The sequence below is a fragment of the Salminus brasiliensis genome, chromosome 11 (assembly GCF_030463535.1).
Source record: "Salminus brasiliensis chromosome 11, fSalBra1.hap2, whole genome shotgun sequence".
In the NCBI taxonomy this organism is placed as follows: domain Eukaryota; kingdom Metazoa; phylum Chordata; class Actinopteri; order Characiformes; family Bryconidae; genus Salminus; species Salminus brasiliensis.
The window spans coordinates 22,677,233-22,696,138 of NC_132888.1; the positions used below are offsets into that span (position 1 = coordinate 22,677,233).

The window sequence follows — 18,906 nt, forward strand, 5'->3', positions numbered from 1 at the left end:
ACCAGCTGCACATGTGATGCATAGCCAGACACCAGCTTCTGGCAGTGTTCCTGAGGAATCTTGGCCCAGTCCTCATGGGCAATGTCCTCCAGTTCACTGATATTCTTAAGTTTATGTGCTGCAACCACCCTCTTTGAATCCCACCAATTATTTGATATGGGGTTCGAATCATGCGACTGCGATGGCCACTCTAAAACTTAGCCTTGGCGGACTTTTACTTATGCTCGAATCATTGTCCTTTTGGAAGATCCAATGATGAGCAAGTTTCAGCTCCCTAACAGAAGGCATGATGTTTTCCTGGGATTTCCTGATACTTGATTTAAACCATTTTACCCTCCAGGTTTCCAGTGCCAGAGAAACCAAAGCAGCTCCAGACCATCATGGTGCCTACTTGGGCACATGGTGCTTACTGTAGACAAGGTGTTCTTTTTAATGTATGCTTCATTCTTCCTCCACCGGACACATCGCTGATCCATAGGCCTAAAACAGTCCAGTTTTTTTTCATTGCTCCACAGATCAGAATCCCAAAATGTCTGTAGCTCTAGTGTGTTTGGGTCAGTGGAGGCGTATATCTGGGAGTTTGGGCATTAAAATGTTCAGCATTTAGTATGTGCCGTGCTGTGCAAATTGAACCTTCAGTGCCTGCTGCCACTTTTAATGTCACTTGCAGGTTTGTGACCACCTGCTTCCAAGGAAATCTGGTGGCAGCTGGTGAGAGCTCCCTCTTTTTGCCACGTCCAGGTAGGCGGTGCTTCCAACTGTCTCTCTAGCAGCATTCACAGCCTTTGCTATCTTTTTGGATCCTTTTCCTTGTATGTGTAAAGCAATTTTTTTTCAACAACTCTCATAAAATCTGACATAGAACATGTAAGAAATGTTGCCCGTGAGTGCCAAGCACGGTTTGCCAGCCCAGGCAGGGTTATCCTTGAGAAACGTCACTTGCAGAAAGGCTCTGTTCGACTAACAGCTTGAGTTGATTGAGAACAAAGGTCAAAACAACACGGATGGGCTGAATCTGAATTCTTTATTATGAATGGATGATCTAACACAAGACAAATAGCAGTCTTTGTCTTACAGACTGCATGGTGGTAGTCTCACCTTTGCTTTGAATAGTGAGCTAAACATTGTACTGACTTGCCCTATTATATCAACACACAATCAAAGCCTGTTCTCTGAGGACAATTCAACTCATAATCCTGTCAAAAGTGTTGCGGTTGGCTAACTTGAGTGATTGCATCTGGTTATGTTGTAATTATCTAAAGTTTGAATGACTATTTTATCAAGTCGATCAAGCAAAGCAAACAAAATGATTAAAATGTCAGAACAAATATTTCAGAGTGAAATGTTCAGCAAAATCAGCAAAACCTCAACAAACTTGTCTTCTTTCTTAAAATGAAGAGGATATGTCTGATGAACAATACACTCCTGAAAATAAAGGTGCTACAAATGCCTCTTTGGGTGATTCCATAGAAGAACCAATTTTGATTCCGTAAAGAACCAAGTTTATCAAAGAGATGTGTGAGTGTGAAGAACCTTTAAAAGACCCAATAAACTTTCTCTTGTAAAGGTCATTGTTCAAGACACATAGAGCTATATTTATATTCATATGCCTATACTGTTGAGATGAAGGACTTAGGAATGTGTTAAATGTAGCGTTGAATATAAAAACATATTTCCAGGTGTTACCAAACATTCTTACATTTTTGCTTCTATAGAAGAAATGCTCTACTCTCTACTCTTTTGCCTGACAGTTGAGCCAATGCTTTCAGCTAAAGCAGTGGCCAGTTTTGTTTCCTAACAGCTGAGAAATACAATCAATTTTTAACTGCAGTAGACCAACCACAGGTTCAAAGTCCATGCCATCCCACAGAATGAGGAATTTATTCTTAAGCACTTTATTGGAAGCTGTACCTTGTTAATCTGTACCTATCTTGATTCAACACCCACAAGTTAACTTTATAAAAGATACATTCATGATTGTGCAAATTCAGGGAACTGTTTAATCATATACTGTTTGTCAGATCACACTGGGTTACTGAAATCTTGCTTACATTTTATCCTTTATATGTTATCCTAAACCGTAGAATCTGGGCTTTACCAACATGACCTGCTTCACTCAAACTGTTACATACACTCTTCAAAGTAAAATTCCCAATCTGTAACTGGTATACATTATGTACATTATTTTTTTACATTTCATTTACAAAAATAGTTCTTTAAAGAATCATCTATTAACCCCTTAACACAGCAAGGCTTATTACACTATTATTCAGTAACTACAGGGACTTCAGTACAAACTGGTGGGGCTATTCTTTAGTAATAGAGGTTTGTAATAACACGTTTGGCCTGCTAAATGTTTCTTTAGGGAGACAGAAATGGTGCTTATTTAGGATCTTTCTAAAAAATGTAGAGTGTAGAAGATGACTGGATGACTTTGGAAGTAGAACGTGACCTCAGGTGTCTTCTAAATGAGTTCATTTAGATTGTGATAGATAATAACACTCCAGTTTTCAGATGATCATTATTTGGAGGAGAAAAGATCCTTCCTACATGTGTATGTGGCATTGCCAAAATTTCTCCCTGTAATCACAGGCACTGCCAAGTTGTGTCTTCAGAGCTCCAGGTTCCCCAAAGTGCATGCCCAACATGATCCAGGCAAGTCTGCACAAATGCATAGTCTAAAAGGGAGGAACCCAATGTGCCTGCCAAATACTGAGAGTGAAAGGCAATGCCTGAGAGGTCCGGGATCTGGAACACTCACTCATGGGATAAGGGCATCAAAGAGCTAAGGATTTAAAGCATTGTGTAAAATCTCTTAGAATATAAGCTCTGTTTAAGGGGTTTCAAAGAACAAGCTTAATCAGCGAACCCTGTTGAAAACTACCTGTAACACGCAAGTGGTCCTAAGACCTGGGGTGTCTATATAAAACCACATTCACTCCAACGGGATGAACTGGCAGTGTGTTTGAGAGATATTAAAAGATGTATGACACATCAACCACATTGATGCCTCACACCTGAAAAGATCTCGTGCAAAGGCATAGGATTATGTTGGATTATGTTGGAGTTATGGGAAGTTCATGACCCAGAAGTCTGCCAGCAGAATACCCTAAATTATAGAGTAATTTCATTCATATTGAGGTGATCTAATGATCTCATAAGTGCCTTTATGGTTTCCAGTGAGATGCGATACAAGTGATTTTAGAATATGGTGATGATTTAAGAGATCTTGTTTGTGATCCGTTCTGTCATCAAGAAAGGTGCTTAGACCTTACAGTAGTTAAATATGGGTTGCTTTAGGCAAACATGTCAGCTAAAGTCAAACTTTTGTCACATGTTTTAGTGTAAAATGATCTTTGGGATTAGCTCTGTCAGGGAGAAAGTGGGCTTAAAGTCTACATTAAAGTTAAATGCATCCAAAGATGTTTTTCACATTTGACTGAATATTCATCTGATAAGAGTATTGTGAAACTCCACGTCCGTCGTGTAAAAATCCCTTCAACTAAACAGTGAAACCTCTCCCAGCCGTTTGAAGATAAAGTGTAACACAGGTGCAGGATGGTTAAGTTGATATGGTTTCATTCTTCTTATCACTTTAAAGCATGGCAATTTTAGCAAAAGTGCTTCAGTCCAGGCAACCCTATTATTATTAAATGTCTTTGTCCAGAACATGTACAGTTATGGCAAAAATGTTGGCACTTCTTTCAGAAAATGCACCACTTCTTACACATTTATTTCTCTTTAGTTTGCTTTGTCCTTTCCTTCTTGAAAGGAGACTCGTGACCACCGTCTTTCAGTTGCAATGTTGAAACATTTTAATCAAAAGTACAGTGTGGAGAGAGCCTGCCAATTCCCGGTGCCCCTCTGCTTTCTCTCCAGACAGAGGAAAACCTCACATTTTATACCCTTCTACAGGTCATGCGTTGTTGCACTATTTCCATATATAGGATGTCACTGTCTAACTCCACGAGGGGTGTAAATCAACCGTCACATACTATATTTGTTCAGTTCATGTATGGCTTCACCAAATTAGGCCAAATTAAGATGTTCTCCTTTTCAAGTCTAACCCATGGGCCTCACCATATTGTCTCTCAGCTCCATACCATTCCTTCAGATCTATAAATACCCGCAGAGCCAGTATATATATATGTCCCTACAGTCAAACACAGTGGAGTTTTAAATAGGTGTTGAGGTTGTTCTGCTGCTCCTGGCACTGGATGCTTTGACTGTGTGCATGGCGTTATGAAGACTATAACAGAATTCTGGAGCATGCAAAGAAAAGAAATGTAGGTCCCAGTGCCAGAAAGATGGGTATCTGTCAGAGGTAATGGTCTGTCTTACAGCAGGAACCAATGCACACTTCAAAAAGCACCCAGAAATGGTTTAAGTAAAAAAGTACAAAAGAGTTCTAAAGTGGCCAGCAATGAGTCCTAATCTCAAATCCTGTAGAACAGCTCTGGAGAGCTCAAAACCTGAGAGCTCAAAACCTGAGAGTTAAGAGTGGCCCTAAACTCCAGTAGGAATGCGAAAGAAACTCATTCATGGTTAAAGAAAGAGCTTTATTTCAGTTATGGTTCCCAAAGGGTGTACAACAACATGTTGAGCTGCCTATAATTTTGTCTAGTTGTGTGTTTGTAATTGCAATGGCAACAACTGTCTGGAAGAAGTAGTGCATTTTCTGAACGAAGTGCAGGGATGCCAATATGTTTGTACATGCCTGAAACTCAAAAGCTAAATTCCAGAAAGAAGCTTGACAATCAGAGAAACAGTGCCAATCGAGACGTGCAAATGACATCAAAACGTACAATTAAAAGACATGCAGCAACAGTGCATGTGCAGCTGAATTGGTGCACTTAAGTCTTATTAAAATCAAGCAAGGCTTCTCTCTTTTCCAAGAGAAAATAAACCAGACTGTCTGGTTTAAAGAGACAGAGGGGAAAACCCAGCTGCTGACCTTACATGAGGACAGGTAAGGTGGGATGTGTGGGTGCTGAGGGAGTTGCAGCATCTCCAGATTTCAGGATTGTGATTGCAACCGGATGAAATAAATAAGGGTATTTACACACTGGAAAATGCAAGCTGATCTGTTTTGTTACTTGAATGTTTACATTGCTGCATTTGGGCAGATGGGCTACAGCAGCAGAAGAGTTCCACTTCTGTCAGCCAAGAACAGAAAGCTGAGGCTGCAGTGATCACAGGCACACCAGAACTGGGTAGCTGAATATTGGAAAAGCATAGCCTGGACTAATGAATCTCGATTTCTGCATACAGATGGCACCCTGTAAAAAAATGTTTTATGGGGTCAGTAAATATAATAAAAATAGTTATTTGTTTAACATTTACATTAAATTATTTAGCAATCAGCTGCACTGGATAGTTTTGGGTAGAATCCACACTGCAACCTAATTTACAGCAGTATAAAGACATACAAATATTACTATATCTTTATGCACATTATATAAAACATGCAAAAGCTAAATACTGTGTATGTGTGAGTTGAATCAGCAGTAATAAATTGGTGAATGGAGGCTTAACAAAGCACACTGACATTAGTTTTACTAATTTCTCTCATTTTGACATTTCTCAACAATATCTTTCTCAACTCTCACATTTTTCCTACTGGCTCCTGACATAATTTATTTGCATATTGGGTATGTGCTCCCTCAGTGTGTAATTGTTTCACCAAGACCACTTTCTCTCAGGTATTCAGTTGTATTTTATGTAGTGGTTGACTGTTTGGCCTTTGTGTTGTAGGCCATAAAAGCAAGTTGCTGTTTCCTTTGCTGCTAAGTATGACTCTATGTTGGTTTAGTACTACAATACATTATAATATAATATAATTCAAAATAATTCAATCTAAAATAGTCTGGCCATGTAATGTAATTACAGCTAGTAGAAGGACTATTATGTTCTGTAATAAGGGCAAAATATACTGCTGTCCAGGTGAAATTTTTTCTAGATGTGTTTTTATTTGCTGGAGCTTTGCTGAAGTTATTAATAATACATTTTTAAGACAACATTTTTAAGTAAAGCTTTCCTTTTCCGAATAAGTTCCGGTTAGTTATTCTTTTTTTTTAGTTATTGGTTGATTAATAATAAATATTAAGTAAATTTAATTGCCTACTGACAATCACGTTAATGACGCTCACCTTTTTAAGCAAATGTGTGTGTAATGTATTTAAAAATAATTGTACCTTTTCACATTTCTTTAGTGCATCATAGCTGTTCAACCTAGGTTATATTTACTCAAAATATGGGCCAAACTCTACCCAAACAAACTGATTGCAAATTGTTGCCTCAGATTTATTGAGTAGAGGTTGTTCTATAGGCTGTTTTGGCACCAACAGCATGATTCCATGGATCCAAGCTGCAGCGTGTCAACGGTCCAAGCTGGAGGAGGTGGTGTTATAGTGTGAGAAATCAATCATTGCTTGAATGCCTCAGCCTATTTAACGGTTTGTTGCTGACCATGTGCATCCCTTCATTGCCACAAATTTCCCATCTTCTAATGGCTTCCTCTAGCATGAGAATGTACCGTGTCAGAAAGTAAAGATTGTCTCGAACTGGTTGAACATGAACTCATGAACATGGCAATGCGTTAAGTGTTCTTCAGGGCCATTTCCAGTTACGGGATCTGAATCCAATAGAAGACCTTTAGGATGTGGTAGAAAAACATCTTGTGGAGTCCATTCTATAAAGAATGGTGGTGTTTTGAGAGCAAAGTTTTTAGTATAGTGTATGTTCCTGTATTTTAATTAACATTTTATAATTTAGTATAATCATATATATGTAAGTACAACTGTACTGTCATCACATTAAGTCGTTGTAGGCTGGTTTTAACCCCAGCATATGAGTTGCATATGAACAGCCCACAAGAAAACAAATGACCACAAACTTCAATGAACTGAAGCAACTTTGTAAAGAAGAGTGGGGCAAAATTCCTCCAGAACCATAATGCTGACTGATAAAGTAAGAAAACGATGACTTCAAATCATTGCCGCCAAAGGTGGTTATACAAGCTATTGATTCAGGAGGTGGACTTCATTTTTCACACATGGCTTTTTCATTTTGGCTTCATTTTTGTTAAATAAATAATGACTCTGTAGAATCTGTTGTGTGTTGTTCATCTGAGGTTGTATTTACCTAATCCAAGGGCCTAACTTACCTAACCTAAGGAACAGATGTCTTTATTATATCCTGATGTGTGAAACCATAGAATTCAAAGAGGGTGTACTTTGTTTTTTTCCCTTATGACTGTACATGTTTGACCAACATAATGAGTTGTATAGGGGCACATTCCCAGCACATAGACATTATTTACTTTGCTTTTAATTTGTATGGGTGAAAAATAAAGAATATTTGTCTGATCTGAGAAACCTGCTACATTCTGGTAAACAAAGCCAGTCGTTTCTGATGTGTTGACCAGACCTGAGGTTCGGCAACCCTCTCTCTTGTTCAAAGGTATTGTTGAGATTGGATTAAAGCTTTTTTGGCTTTCGGAGGAGTTGACTAGTTGACTCCCACGTTGACTATCCCATTAGTCTCTTCGTTATCAAACATTTCCATTGAATCCAAAACAATTTTGTCTTATGGCCAATAAAAATGAACACAGGTTTAAAGGGAAGAGTAATGAATGTAGGTCGTATGTCAGGACTAAAAAAAAAAAAAAAAAAAAAAAAAAAAGTAAAAAAAGTTTACTCTTCCCAGTGCACACCCAACAGATTCAGGCAGGTCAATCCATTCTGGCAAAAGGCTGTGAGAAAAATGTAACATTGGATAAGAAATGCAATAGCTGCAAGCAAAGAAAACACATGCTGTGGCTTGCCCTCTCTCTCTCTCTTTCTCTTTGCCAAGAGATTGGTTGACATGTCCCACAAATACTTTTTTGACAGGCTGTAGAAACAAACAATGAACAAATAACAAAGGATTAAACTGTAATTAACAAAACATTAAATAGGGTTCATGCAGTATTAGCTTTGCCTAATTGTGTGTAAATGTTCTATAAACTGGCCAGTGAAATACTACACTTAATAATATGCAATGAGTTATTAGCCTTATGGTTAGACATATTAAAATTTAGTTTCATTGCATTTTGTTGACCCTTTTAAAACAACTAAAATCATTAGGGTTTAAAACTTGGCTTAAAAATTGGCTTAATGGTTACCAGTAGTGTACTACAACACCTTTAGATCCGTTTAATACATATAGAACTGGTCAGCTTTGTGATAGCAATTCATTGAGGAGATCAGGATATAATGAGCAACCTTTCATAATTCCTGATTCTAAGTATTGTAATGTAAATTTGAATTTAACTGGGGTAGGTTGTCTTACCTTGAGTCATTGGCTCAGCTTGCCCCAAGGCTAGTGACACAATTGACCCCTCATTTTGGGAAAACTGCTCCACACCTAAATACCTGAACTGCCCCACACCTAACCGTTACTCTAAGTTTATGACTTCGTGTTGAAGCTTATCCTCTTGTAAACTAATATGGATAAGTATCCCTTTCTAACAGTCTCTTTCTTTCAACATGCAAGACTGATAACATCTGTACCATTATAATTTCAATTGGTATGAGAAAAACAGTCACACCCTGGCTAGCTCTCTAGAATCAGAGTTATGAAGAGATATGAAACAAACTATTGTGGTTACATGGTTATTTCTGTGTATGGTTGTCTATAGGGTGGCTAATTGTACACCACTGTGTCCCAGACCAGTACTCCCCACTGACTTCATGTGCAGCTGAACCTACCTCTGTTTTCACTAGTGTCACCACTGCATATCTCTTCGATCTTGGCACATTCTCTCCAGAATGAGGAACTAATTTATGGCAGTGTCACACATCCTAAATACCTCCTATTCATAATACCCATAACAGCAGACATGGTGTTTGGAAGTTCCCCTGGCGGACTAAGCAGTTAAAAAAAATCTGACCTTAATTAGTTAAATTGCAGGAAACTCACAACAAGCTACAATTGTCACATTTTAAAGTTGTTAATACCTTGAGAAAGTAACCTTCTGTTAAACGTGCCTCTTTTTAAGAATTGCAAATGATGATAAGTGTAAAATGTCTAATCTAAGTATGAAAAAGAACAAGTTTCTACAGGGTTGCAGCACAGGCCAACCCGTAAACCTGCTGTTTTCTTCTTGAAAGAATCAGAGAAATCATCTTTTTTTGGTCACTTGACGAGACAAACATCTTCTTTAAAGCCCTGTTATCTGCAGAAACGAGTACTTCAGGTGACAAGTCACCAGTCCCCCAATCTGTCAGACGTAGCAGATATTATCTATCTCTTTCATCGGTGACTTCACCTGCACTTACTTCAACTGTACTCACGCCATTTTAGATTCTTGTCACATGTTTTGGGAAAACAAACTAATGGCCTTTACTCACTTCATAATAAGCTCAATTGTCAGCCTTTGGTACATGGGAATTATATGAAACCTTTATAAAGCTCCAGATTATTAAACTGGGTTTATATTATGCTAGCTGTTAGCTGCGCAAGTCAAGGGGAAAGCCAAACAGGGTGAAACTAAAGGGGGCAGTAATGCAGGGAAAGTTAAATGCATGTTTCAACAAAATGCAATAATGTTCAGGAGCACCAGAGAGAAGCATGTTCATTGAACTGAGGATTATGAACAGGCATCACTGTCCTTATACCTTATGTGGTTAAAGAGTACAAAGTAAAATCAGTGTAAAAATTAACTCATTCAACAAACCCAGACAAAGTTCAACTAAATAAAATTTAACTTGTAGACGTTAATTTAACACAGAGTTAAAGAAAACTGGGATTTGCCATCTGGGGTCTTCTCTTAGATGCCTTAATGAGATGATATTTTACTAAAAAATCAAAAAGGAAAGGAAAACTCTTGGTTTTAATTAGTTAGTAACTTGGTATGCGAGTGTGAAAAAGTATTTGCAGTTGCTTTTATTTTCTGTATAACTGTTCAGAGAAAACTGCTATATTTAAGCAAGTGAGGATACTTTTAATACCATTTTAATAAATCAAATTATAATTAAAATAATTCACTACTTTACTACTTTTATTTTTTTATAGATAATTGAATTATTCTATCTATGAAATGCCACATAATCACAAATTATGGTTGTATATCACATGAGCTATAGCCAAATAGAAAGAAGAAAATTACACAAATTACTGACTTGGTACGGTAATTACATATATTACAGCAAAATAACATACAGTTGTTATTTTTCATTGTGGGAACAATTATAGCATTAAAAGGGACATTGAAGTTTTCAGAGTTTATGTAACAAATGGTGCAATTAGAGTAAAAATAATAATCTGTCTGTGACAGACAGAGGCCCTAAAATACATTCGCTTTTTTAGTTTCAGTATTAAATTATTAAGTTCATCATTCACAGAATATTTCATTTAAAATGTTTTCTTTATTGTTCTGGTTTGTATGTAAACATCCAGAGCCATCTGCATGGCCTGATTTGACTCCTGCCTTACTTCTTTTGGTCTGGTGCTGGTTTAGCTGGTCACCCCAGGATGCCAGAATGTCCAGCATAACAGCATCCAAAACATAAATGATGCTGGTTTTGCTGGTGAGCAGCCATGCTGGTATATGCTATTTGTTCCAGCAGAGAAATTTATTTTCCAAATATTCCACAAACCTGTGTCTTTACACCAGGAGACTAACATGCTAACTGTTTTTTACACTTCTGTTGTCAAACATTATCAGTGAAGGTGTAATGTGTAATAATTTACAACAGTTATGTATTTGTCTTGTTTGTTTGTCTCTATTTGTTTGAGTATTTTGACAGAATTGGTAGAGTTCTATGCTACATTTTCAGGGTTGGGGCAGTGGGGTGGTGGGGCCCAGTGTAATATATTTTCATAGCGCCCCAAAATCCCTGGCAGTGCTCCTCATGTTGACCTGACTGCCCTCAAATTATAATAATGTTGAATGTCAATGTATGTTAACAGCATTAACAGTATTATTGAGATTGTTCTTTATTAGTATTTGTTACTAGTTTAATGCATTGAATATTGATGCTAATGCATGTCCCATGAACTTGAGCAGCATATTACATGCCTTCTTTTCTTTCTTTGGATCATATTGGTCTTGTGGTATTCTGCTTGCATATCTGCATATATATATATATATATATATATATATATATATATATATATATATATATATATATATATATTACCTATAACTACAGAGAGCCAATTTTGAGAGAAGGTGATCAAGACAGATCAAGCAGACAAGCGGAGCACAGGGGAATTTCCAATGCGTTCTACAGCAGCCTTAAGGTACATGTCCCTCCTCAGGTCTAGGACACGGGACACACCCCTTTGTTTTATAGTAAAACATTGTCTTCCACTTTGGTTAATATGTACACCGTTCAATGACCCATTTAATGTCTGTGCTAAAGCCTGACGTCCCGCCTTCAGTATCAAAGTGGGGGAAAGTGTTTCCTTGTGGGTGTGTTTAAATAACAGTGCCTCTACATGGATTTGGCGATATATGTTCAGAAGCAGAGTCAATGGGAAAATCCCTGGTGTTAAGGTAAAGCCCGCAGGCAGGGGCGCTGCCAGGGATTTTAGACCCCATGCAAACATATTACACTGAGCCCCACAACTCTACCTATTCTGCCAAAATACTCATACAGCTCAAAGTATGTGCAGGTGCAGGTTGCGTTTGTTCATCGCCGGGCTAAATTCAACACTAGCTCACTGCCCTCATCCAGGATGGCAGATCTTCTGAGCCTTCAGAAGACACTAGGACTGGACAGATGCTAGACTTGTTTTCCATGCAAGATGTTTGCACTGTACAGCAAAAATCCCAAGTGACGATTGACGTCTTACAGTGTTCATTCGTGGCCAGCTGCGCTAAAACAAACAGCGTTTTCGTTCAACACTAGGGATTTTACTTCGTGTCAAACCGTCACCTACATTTTTAACCCTTTAAAGCCTTAACCAATAAAGCCTTAACACCTATTTGATACATCAGAAATGTATAACTTAGCCATTCTTAACAACTAAAATATATAGCACGCAGAATTGTTTAATTCGTTATATAGACTCTTTATATAGAGTTGCCTTTAAGATTTTATTCGTGTTATTTCACATTTAGAAATATGAAATCCTGGTGCATGCAGTTCACGGTTAATCCACCAGGGAGCAGAAACATGAGTCTGATTCTTTTTCATTTTTTTAGAATGATTTCAGCGTATTTAATTTATATATAGCATCGGTTAAAAAAAGAACTTTATTTAATAATTATTTTAATTCTTTCTTTATTATCACACCGATATTGCAGAAATCTCAGCAACTCAAATATGTATTAAATATGGCTATAAAGAGCTAATTTGGTAAAGAGCCTTTCATATCTAGAGACGGTTCTTTTAGACTTCCACAGGTTCTTTAATCTCAGCTCTCTATTATAAGCATGGTGGCTCTTTAGTGACATCGCCCAAAGAACCTTGGGTATCACCTTTATTTTTAGGAGTGTATTTGGAATGTCGGCAGTCTGCAGTCAGGGATGGCAGATCTGCGAATTTGCATGTAAATAAGTGATTTTCAATGAAAAAAAGGCGAGTCATTAAGCTCTAAGAAAATAGGACAGTCATTAACACCCTGTCATCTGGTAGGTTAAAGTCGATTAAAGGATAATCACATCACCGCAATACGAAAAAATATTAATTTTATTGTGATGAAAAAACAACAATTTTGTTCGTCACTGATATTAAAAAAGGCTTACATTTCTCTAAACCCGATGGCGTAATCTTATTTATGGCACGTGTCTAAAATGATGAGTTGTGTGTTTTGCTTTAAAATACCTAAAAGTAAAACCTGGAGATTGTTTCATGACACTGTACAAACAGTCAATTGGACTTGAAAAGTGCTCTTATAGGTAACACAGCTCAGCGCTGGATTCCCTCCTGCAGTAGAGGTCTTCACCAAAGCTTGGGTAAAAACAGTCTGAGGAGCTGTAAGCTGTGTATTCTGAGGCTGTTCCAGCATCGTGCAAGGCGGGCCAGTGGCTGTAGTAGTGCTGCAGGTCACAGTGCTGCTGGTAGTGGCAACTCTCTGGAGCAAAACTGGACCTCAGATCCAGACGCGATGGAGAGCTGTAGCACGAGGAAGATGAGGAGTGAGACTCAGGGGGGGAGTAGCTGCAGTAATCTACTGAACTGGACAGGTTGAAGGAGTGTGTTGGCGAGCTAGGGGCCTGGAAAGAAAAGAGATGAAGGTTAAGTTACAAAAGAGATTCGGTGGAGGCAACATCTAAAAAAAAGTTCAATAAGAAACAAGCTCAAGCTCAAAGTCTTAAATACAAATAAATAAATGAAATAAATGCGCCAAAGGAATCAAAAAGGTGTTAACAGTGGAGCAAAGCCTTTGTAGAAATAGTGTGTTTTATGAGTGTGTGAAAAGGGTCAGACCATAAATAAAAAAATAATAAAAAATTAAAATCCAGTAAATTCGTAGTAATTTGGCTGAGGCGTCATCTAAAGAGAGTTCCTCAGGGAACAAGCTCATCATAACCTTGACGTCTTAGAAATAAGTGCCAGATGTATAAAAAGTTAGTTTTAGAAATATGTAGAAGAACTTGAGGAGCAAAATGTCCATGGCCATAAATCAACAACTTAAAAATCCAACAAAATTGTAATCAAGTGTTGTTCGTTGTCCTGCTTGAGGTTAAATGGAATCTGAATGCACCATCTGACTTAAAAATAGATTTAGATATTATGGACCAATATAAATCATAAAGTTCTCATTTTATTTAGACAAAAAGATTTATTATTTCAAGCCCTTAGTGAGTCAGCATTATATGGTGTGTCCCATAGGATATGTCGCAGCTGAAGATCCCCAGTGTGGCATTTCCATTCAGCTGAGCTTTAGTTAGTTCTGCTGGAGTTAATTCAAAGCTGTAAGTCTTGATAACACCTGTATCTGCTCTACTGTTTCTAAAGCTGAAACAACAGATCGATTTTTGCTGTATAGTTGAAGAACTCATACGCACTAAGGTGTTGTTGTAGTACTCCGTGCATGCAGGGATGTATCCATCCATCCATGCAGCAGGGCTGCACACCGTGCTGCTGGCGTTCAAACCCTCGGAAGGCATCACGTTCATCAAGAACTGGTGATCAAACGCGTCCTCCATCGAGATGTGCCCATTGTCAACAAACTGCCGAGGCTGGAAGTAGGTGTCTGGCGCCGAGCTGGCAGGAAAAGCATCTCCATGGGCTGCTGGAAAGTTGAAGAGAGCATAGCTTAGCACTGGAGGGCGTTTAAATTATTGGAAAGACATGAGATGATGTCACTGCAGCGACAGCCAACAGCTAAATCACATTTGAATAGATGTTTATAAAAAGGAGCCCATTCAGAATGTAGGGAACCTTGTATAGTATGTTTTTAGTTCCTTTTTGGGGGTCCAGAGGTGTTGCGTGCTGATCGATGAAACTGATTTCATGATGGAGCTGGTGTAAGTGTGCAGATTTTGCTTTTTAAGATTTGTGATCAGATCTGCTCCTAAGAGTTTTTGATCGACAGTATGCTGATGAAGGGCAGGAGGATAGGGCAGTATGCTGATGTAGGATAAGGCTGCATATTAATAGAATAGAAAATGCATTAAAATGAAAAAAACTTGATTCGATGTGCTAGTCTGTTGCACGTGAATATACCAGGTTGCATCTGCACAGTTGCACATTGACTTGTTCACGCGCAACGCATTAGAACCGTGTAAAGTGAAAGGTAAAGGGTGTGTTTCGAATACTTTCAGATGTAAGGACTTGTATGCATGGGTACAAGCAACTGAGCTTCACACGCTAATCAGGCTGTGTGGGGATGTGGGAATGGTGTGAGACACCTACCAGGCAGCGTTGCGAGACAGGAATCGGGAGAGGGCACAGCTTGTGATTTCTTGACCGAGAGTATTCATGGAGGGCGGGGCAAGTGAAGAGAGAGAGAGAGAGAGAGAAGGGCTTACAGTTAGCCTCTTTAACTTGTCAACCTGTATGTTAATAAAATATAAATAATATAAATGCTAATGTGAATAAATTACAAAAAATGATGGTGAAGTTCTCACTCAGTGGGACAAGAGCAGAACTGTCTGCAGCTAGTACTAGGTCATGTTATACATTATATGCATAAGAAGTGAAGGATGTAATACACTGCCGTATTCTCCTAAACACACTACTTACCCTCGATTCTGCAGCCTGTAGTGCTCTGCGCTTCTGAAGCAGCTCCTTGACAGTGGTCTTCACCCGCACCCCCTGGTACACTTTAGGTTTGTCTGAACAGGGCACAGAATGATATAATTATATATATATATAAATATCAATGTGCATTTGTGTACTCTCTCCCTCTTTCTATTTCTCTCTCTATCTCTCTCTTTATATATATATATATATATGTAAGCAGAGACATAAGAAAACAGAATACTGTGAAACCCACCATCAAAACAAAGAGAATCAGCCCACAGCTTAGCTTTTTTCAGCTCTTTAGAAACAGCAGCTCCCTGAGAAAGTCTCCTGCTGAGCTGAGCCGGCAGTGAACGAGTTACTTTCGCATTACAATGGACAATGGAGACTCCTTCCCCAAGCCCACAAAGAGCCGCCGGAGCAAACACTATTTTATAAGAACTTAGTTTACTAGGGAAGAAATAGAAAAATATATAGCCAATCTAAAAAATATAGGCGATAGGCTTAAGGACTGGATTGCGCACCGATCTGTAGGTTTAGCGAAAGCGCTGCAGCCACCCAGGAAATAAGAGGGGAAAGCAGCGATACGGAGAGCAGGAGAAATGGAAAACCGCGTGTGAATCTTTTCAAATATCACGAGTAAGTAGAATAACACACTCTTATTAACGCGGTGAATGCGAGACATGAAAGTAAATGCAACTGAAAACTGAAAACTGAAGCTCTGCTGATTCATTCGTCTGTCTGCTGTAGAGTATAAAACTTATGTACGGTTATAAATGAGCCCCTTGATCGACTGACAAACCCCCACTTTTGGAGATTAAACCTTGAATGAAACGGGTTTTAAAAGCTAAATTTGAAGAGAAAGTTCTTTACGGATTGTTTTTTTTTTACGTTTTTTTTTTTTTTTTTTGGAGGGAAATCGTATTGACGTTGGAAAGCGTAAAAGCAGCCCAGATGTTTTGGGTGTTTTTTTTTTTTTGTTTGGGGTTTTTTTTTTTTGTAAAGGGTTAGAGCTATGGGAACAGTGTTAAAAAAGAAGTCGATCCATGTTTTTTCATTGGTTGCGTGGTCAAAATTCATCCGAGTCAAAATTAAGTGGGCGTCTTCCTGATACTTGAAAATGTGTCTAAAATTTCACACGATGAAAGTAATTCAAGAGAAAATGGCTGCAGTAAGAACAACGCCACGCCATGGCTGAGCCCGTAGAGGCAGGCAGTTGGGTTGGGAAGACGTGTAATAGTTTCGGGTCACAGTCCGAACAGATCTGGTCAATTTTCATAGAATTCACAGAGACCTCAGATGATCTAGACTGGAAATGTTGACGCTGGGAATATTCAGACCACGCCAGATTCATTCTACATCCTCAAAAGGCTGGCTGGTGTTCATCAAATTCCCTTGAGCTATATAAAAAAAAAAAAAACTAAAACGACTGAATCAAGCCTCTTATTTGAGTACTGTAACCTTCACGGTAATCCTAATTGCACACGAAAATGAACAAATAAAAGACGAATAAATCGGTGTAAAATAAACGTCCCTCTTCAAAGAGCTGCCCTCAGCCAATGTGCCATCACCATAACAGTCTAAACACCATTTAAAACTTAGTTAAAATCAAACACAGAGATTTGAATATTGCATTTGAGGTTTAAAACATAAAGCAAGCGCCTGCTTTCTACATCTGCCCGTCTGTCAGAGCCAAACTGCAGTTTTCCTTGTGTTTGAACTGTGAAATTGCTCATTTAATGCCACCGTTTATAATTAATCTCTTTCTTCATGTCTTTCAGGTTTCCCTCAAGATACGGAGAAGTCATACGAAATGAAGAGAAAAAGGAAAAGAAAACGTACTTACCAGACATTTTTGGCGTAAAGAAGAAGATGAAGTTCAGGGAAGCAGCCCAAACGCCTGTTCTTGGCTCTGTTATATGGGCAAGAACGAATTATTCACAAAAGTATCCCAAAGTCTCAACAAAGAACTCTCCAAACACTCTCACCATATACAATAATATAGTAATATAGCTGGGGAAGTATTAGTTTGAGTTTTTCTGCTCTCATCCCTACTATTTAAATCCCCAAGAACTCCATGATTTGACAATGATTTGATTGCGCGATACTTTCAATTTGAATATTCAAAGACTTCGCTAAAATACTTATATCTTAGTGAAATTCGCATTTAGAATGCATACAACAACACTCCCTATAATAGAATATCATGCTATTTCACACTTTGACCAAAAAACAAAAATATATTTTAATATTTTACCATCCTTTTGATATTGGTGGTTAGAGTCTTCCTATGAAGCTCTGTTTCCACCTTACACTAAACTGGGACTACCAAATGACATTTGTCACCACTTTTTACATCACACATACATTCTACAGTGGGTAGCCGTCTTAAAAATCCATACTTATGACGATCTGAGGCCTATTTTAATCACTTTTTCTGAAATATAGGAATGGTGGGCGTGGCATATAGTAGCAGCCATTTTTGCCAGGAGAGCACTTGGAGCTCGAGCTCTGCTCCCAGGTGATTGTGCCATGCGCTGTCCAGTGTGATAACCACGCACCAAGCACATTAAACACCAGCACAGTTTAACACTGAACTTTATTTCAGATTTAGAACATAACCTGTGATCATTTTCTGAGGTTTTGTTCAAAGGCTTCTTAAGTTCTTAGGCTTAAGTTCTTATTCTTTGCAGACTGGCTCACAGGTGACCAGGAGTATTTTTGTATGTTCTAGTACTAACAATCTAATTACGTCCTTTTCAACAAATTCATACAAATAATAAGTCTGATAATAGTTTTGGTTAAAAAAAAAAGAGACAGGAATTGTTTTAGTGCGTCCTGTTTTGCTCTATGGAGAAGTAAACGAGCAGTATTTACTTTAATGCCCTACAACTAGCTGTATGTTGCACTGTAAGAAAGAAATAGATCATAATAATAAAGATCATAATGACAAATTATTATTTAACTAATCATTTATTATTATTACTATTATTTAACTAATAAATAAATGCTTCATATGTCGCACAGGATCAAAAATAGGTCGTAGGTCGTGAAAATAGAAATCAACTTTTATAAAACAAAGCAGCACCACATTAAGATTTTTCCTAGTTTCATTAATTCTTTTATTTAAATGTGAAAAATAAATATTTGTGTGATTTGTAATTTTGTATACAATTCAGTCTTGTGCAAAGATTTGGGCATCCCTGGTTAAATTATGGATGTTGGATAATTTCAGATCCTCTGCAGAGACTTACTTCAACATATTAAAAAGTAATGGCAAACGTAATTAGCGCGTTCAATGCGTTTTATTGTTATTTATTTTTTAATCTAATCTTTTAAATTCCAAAAATAATATAAATAGTATTAGTCTGAATGTGAATTTGAGTTTAGAAGTTTTATATTTAAGAGGATTCGTTAACTTATGGACACCGGGGGTGGCTAAAGAATTGCGTTATATCGGCACTGTCACGCAAAAACTTGTATTATGTACATGGTTTGAATCTACCAGTTATTATTTACGTTGTGTCAAAATCATGAAGAATGAACCAATAAAATGTAACAAAATGTTTTACGTTTAATTCTATAGAAAGTTCAAAGGATTTTTTTTGTCTTTCTCCTGTAAAATTTTTATAATGCAAGTTTTTTTTTGCGTGACACTGAAATATGTACATAGACTTATTAGGTTATAACTAGAGATGAACATAACCTTTGCTCGTTAAGAGCT

At 37.8% G+C, this 18,906-nt stretch overlaps 1 protein-coding gene across 1 annotated transcript; it reads right to left on the reverse strand.

Annotated features, from left to right (window-relative positions):
• Positions 1-12,662: 12,662 nt before the first annotated feature.
• On the reverse strand, positions 12,663-15,535 carry linc.pou2af1 (lnc RNA pou2af1; the record flags this gene model as incomplete). The annotated part of the gene is made up of 5 exons (XM_072691799.1): positions 12,663-13,207; positions 14,003-14,229; positions 14,853-14,901; positions 15,183-15,274; positions 15,436-15,535. Coding segments are annotated over 5 exons (792 nt in total), but the record flags the coding sequence as incomplete, so codon positions are not given.
• Between the last annotated feature and the right edge of the window lie 3,371 nt (positions 15,536-18,906).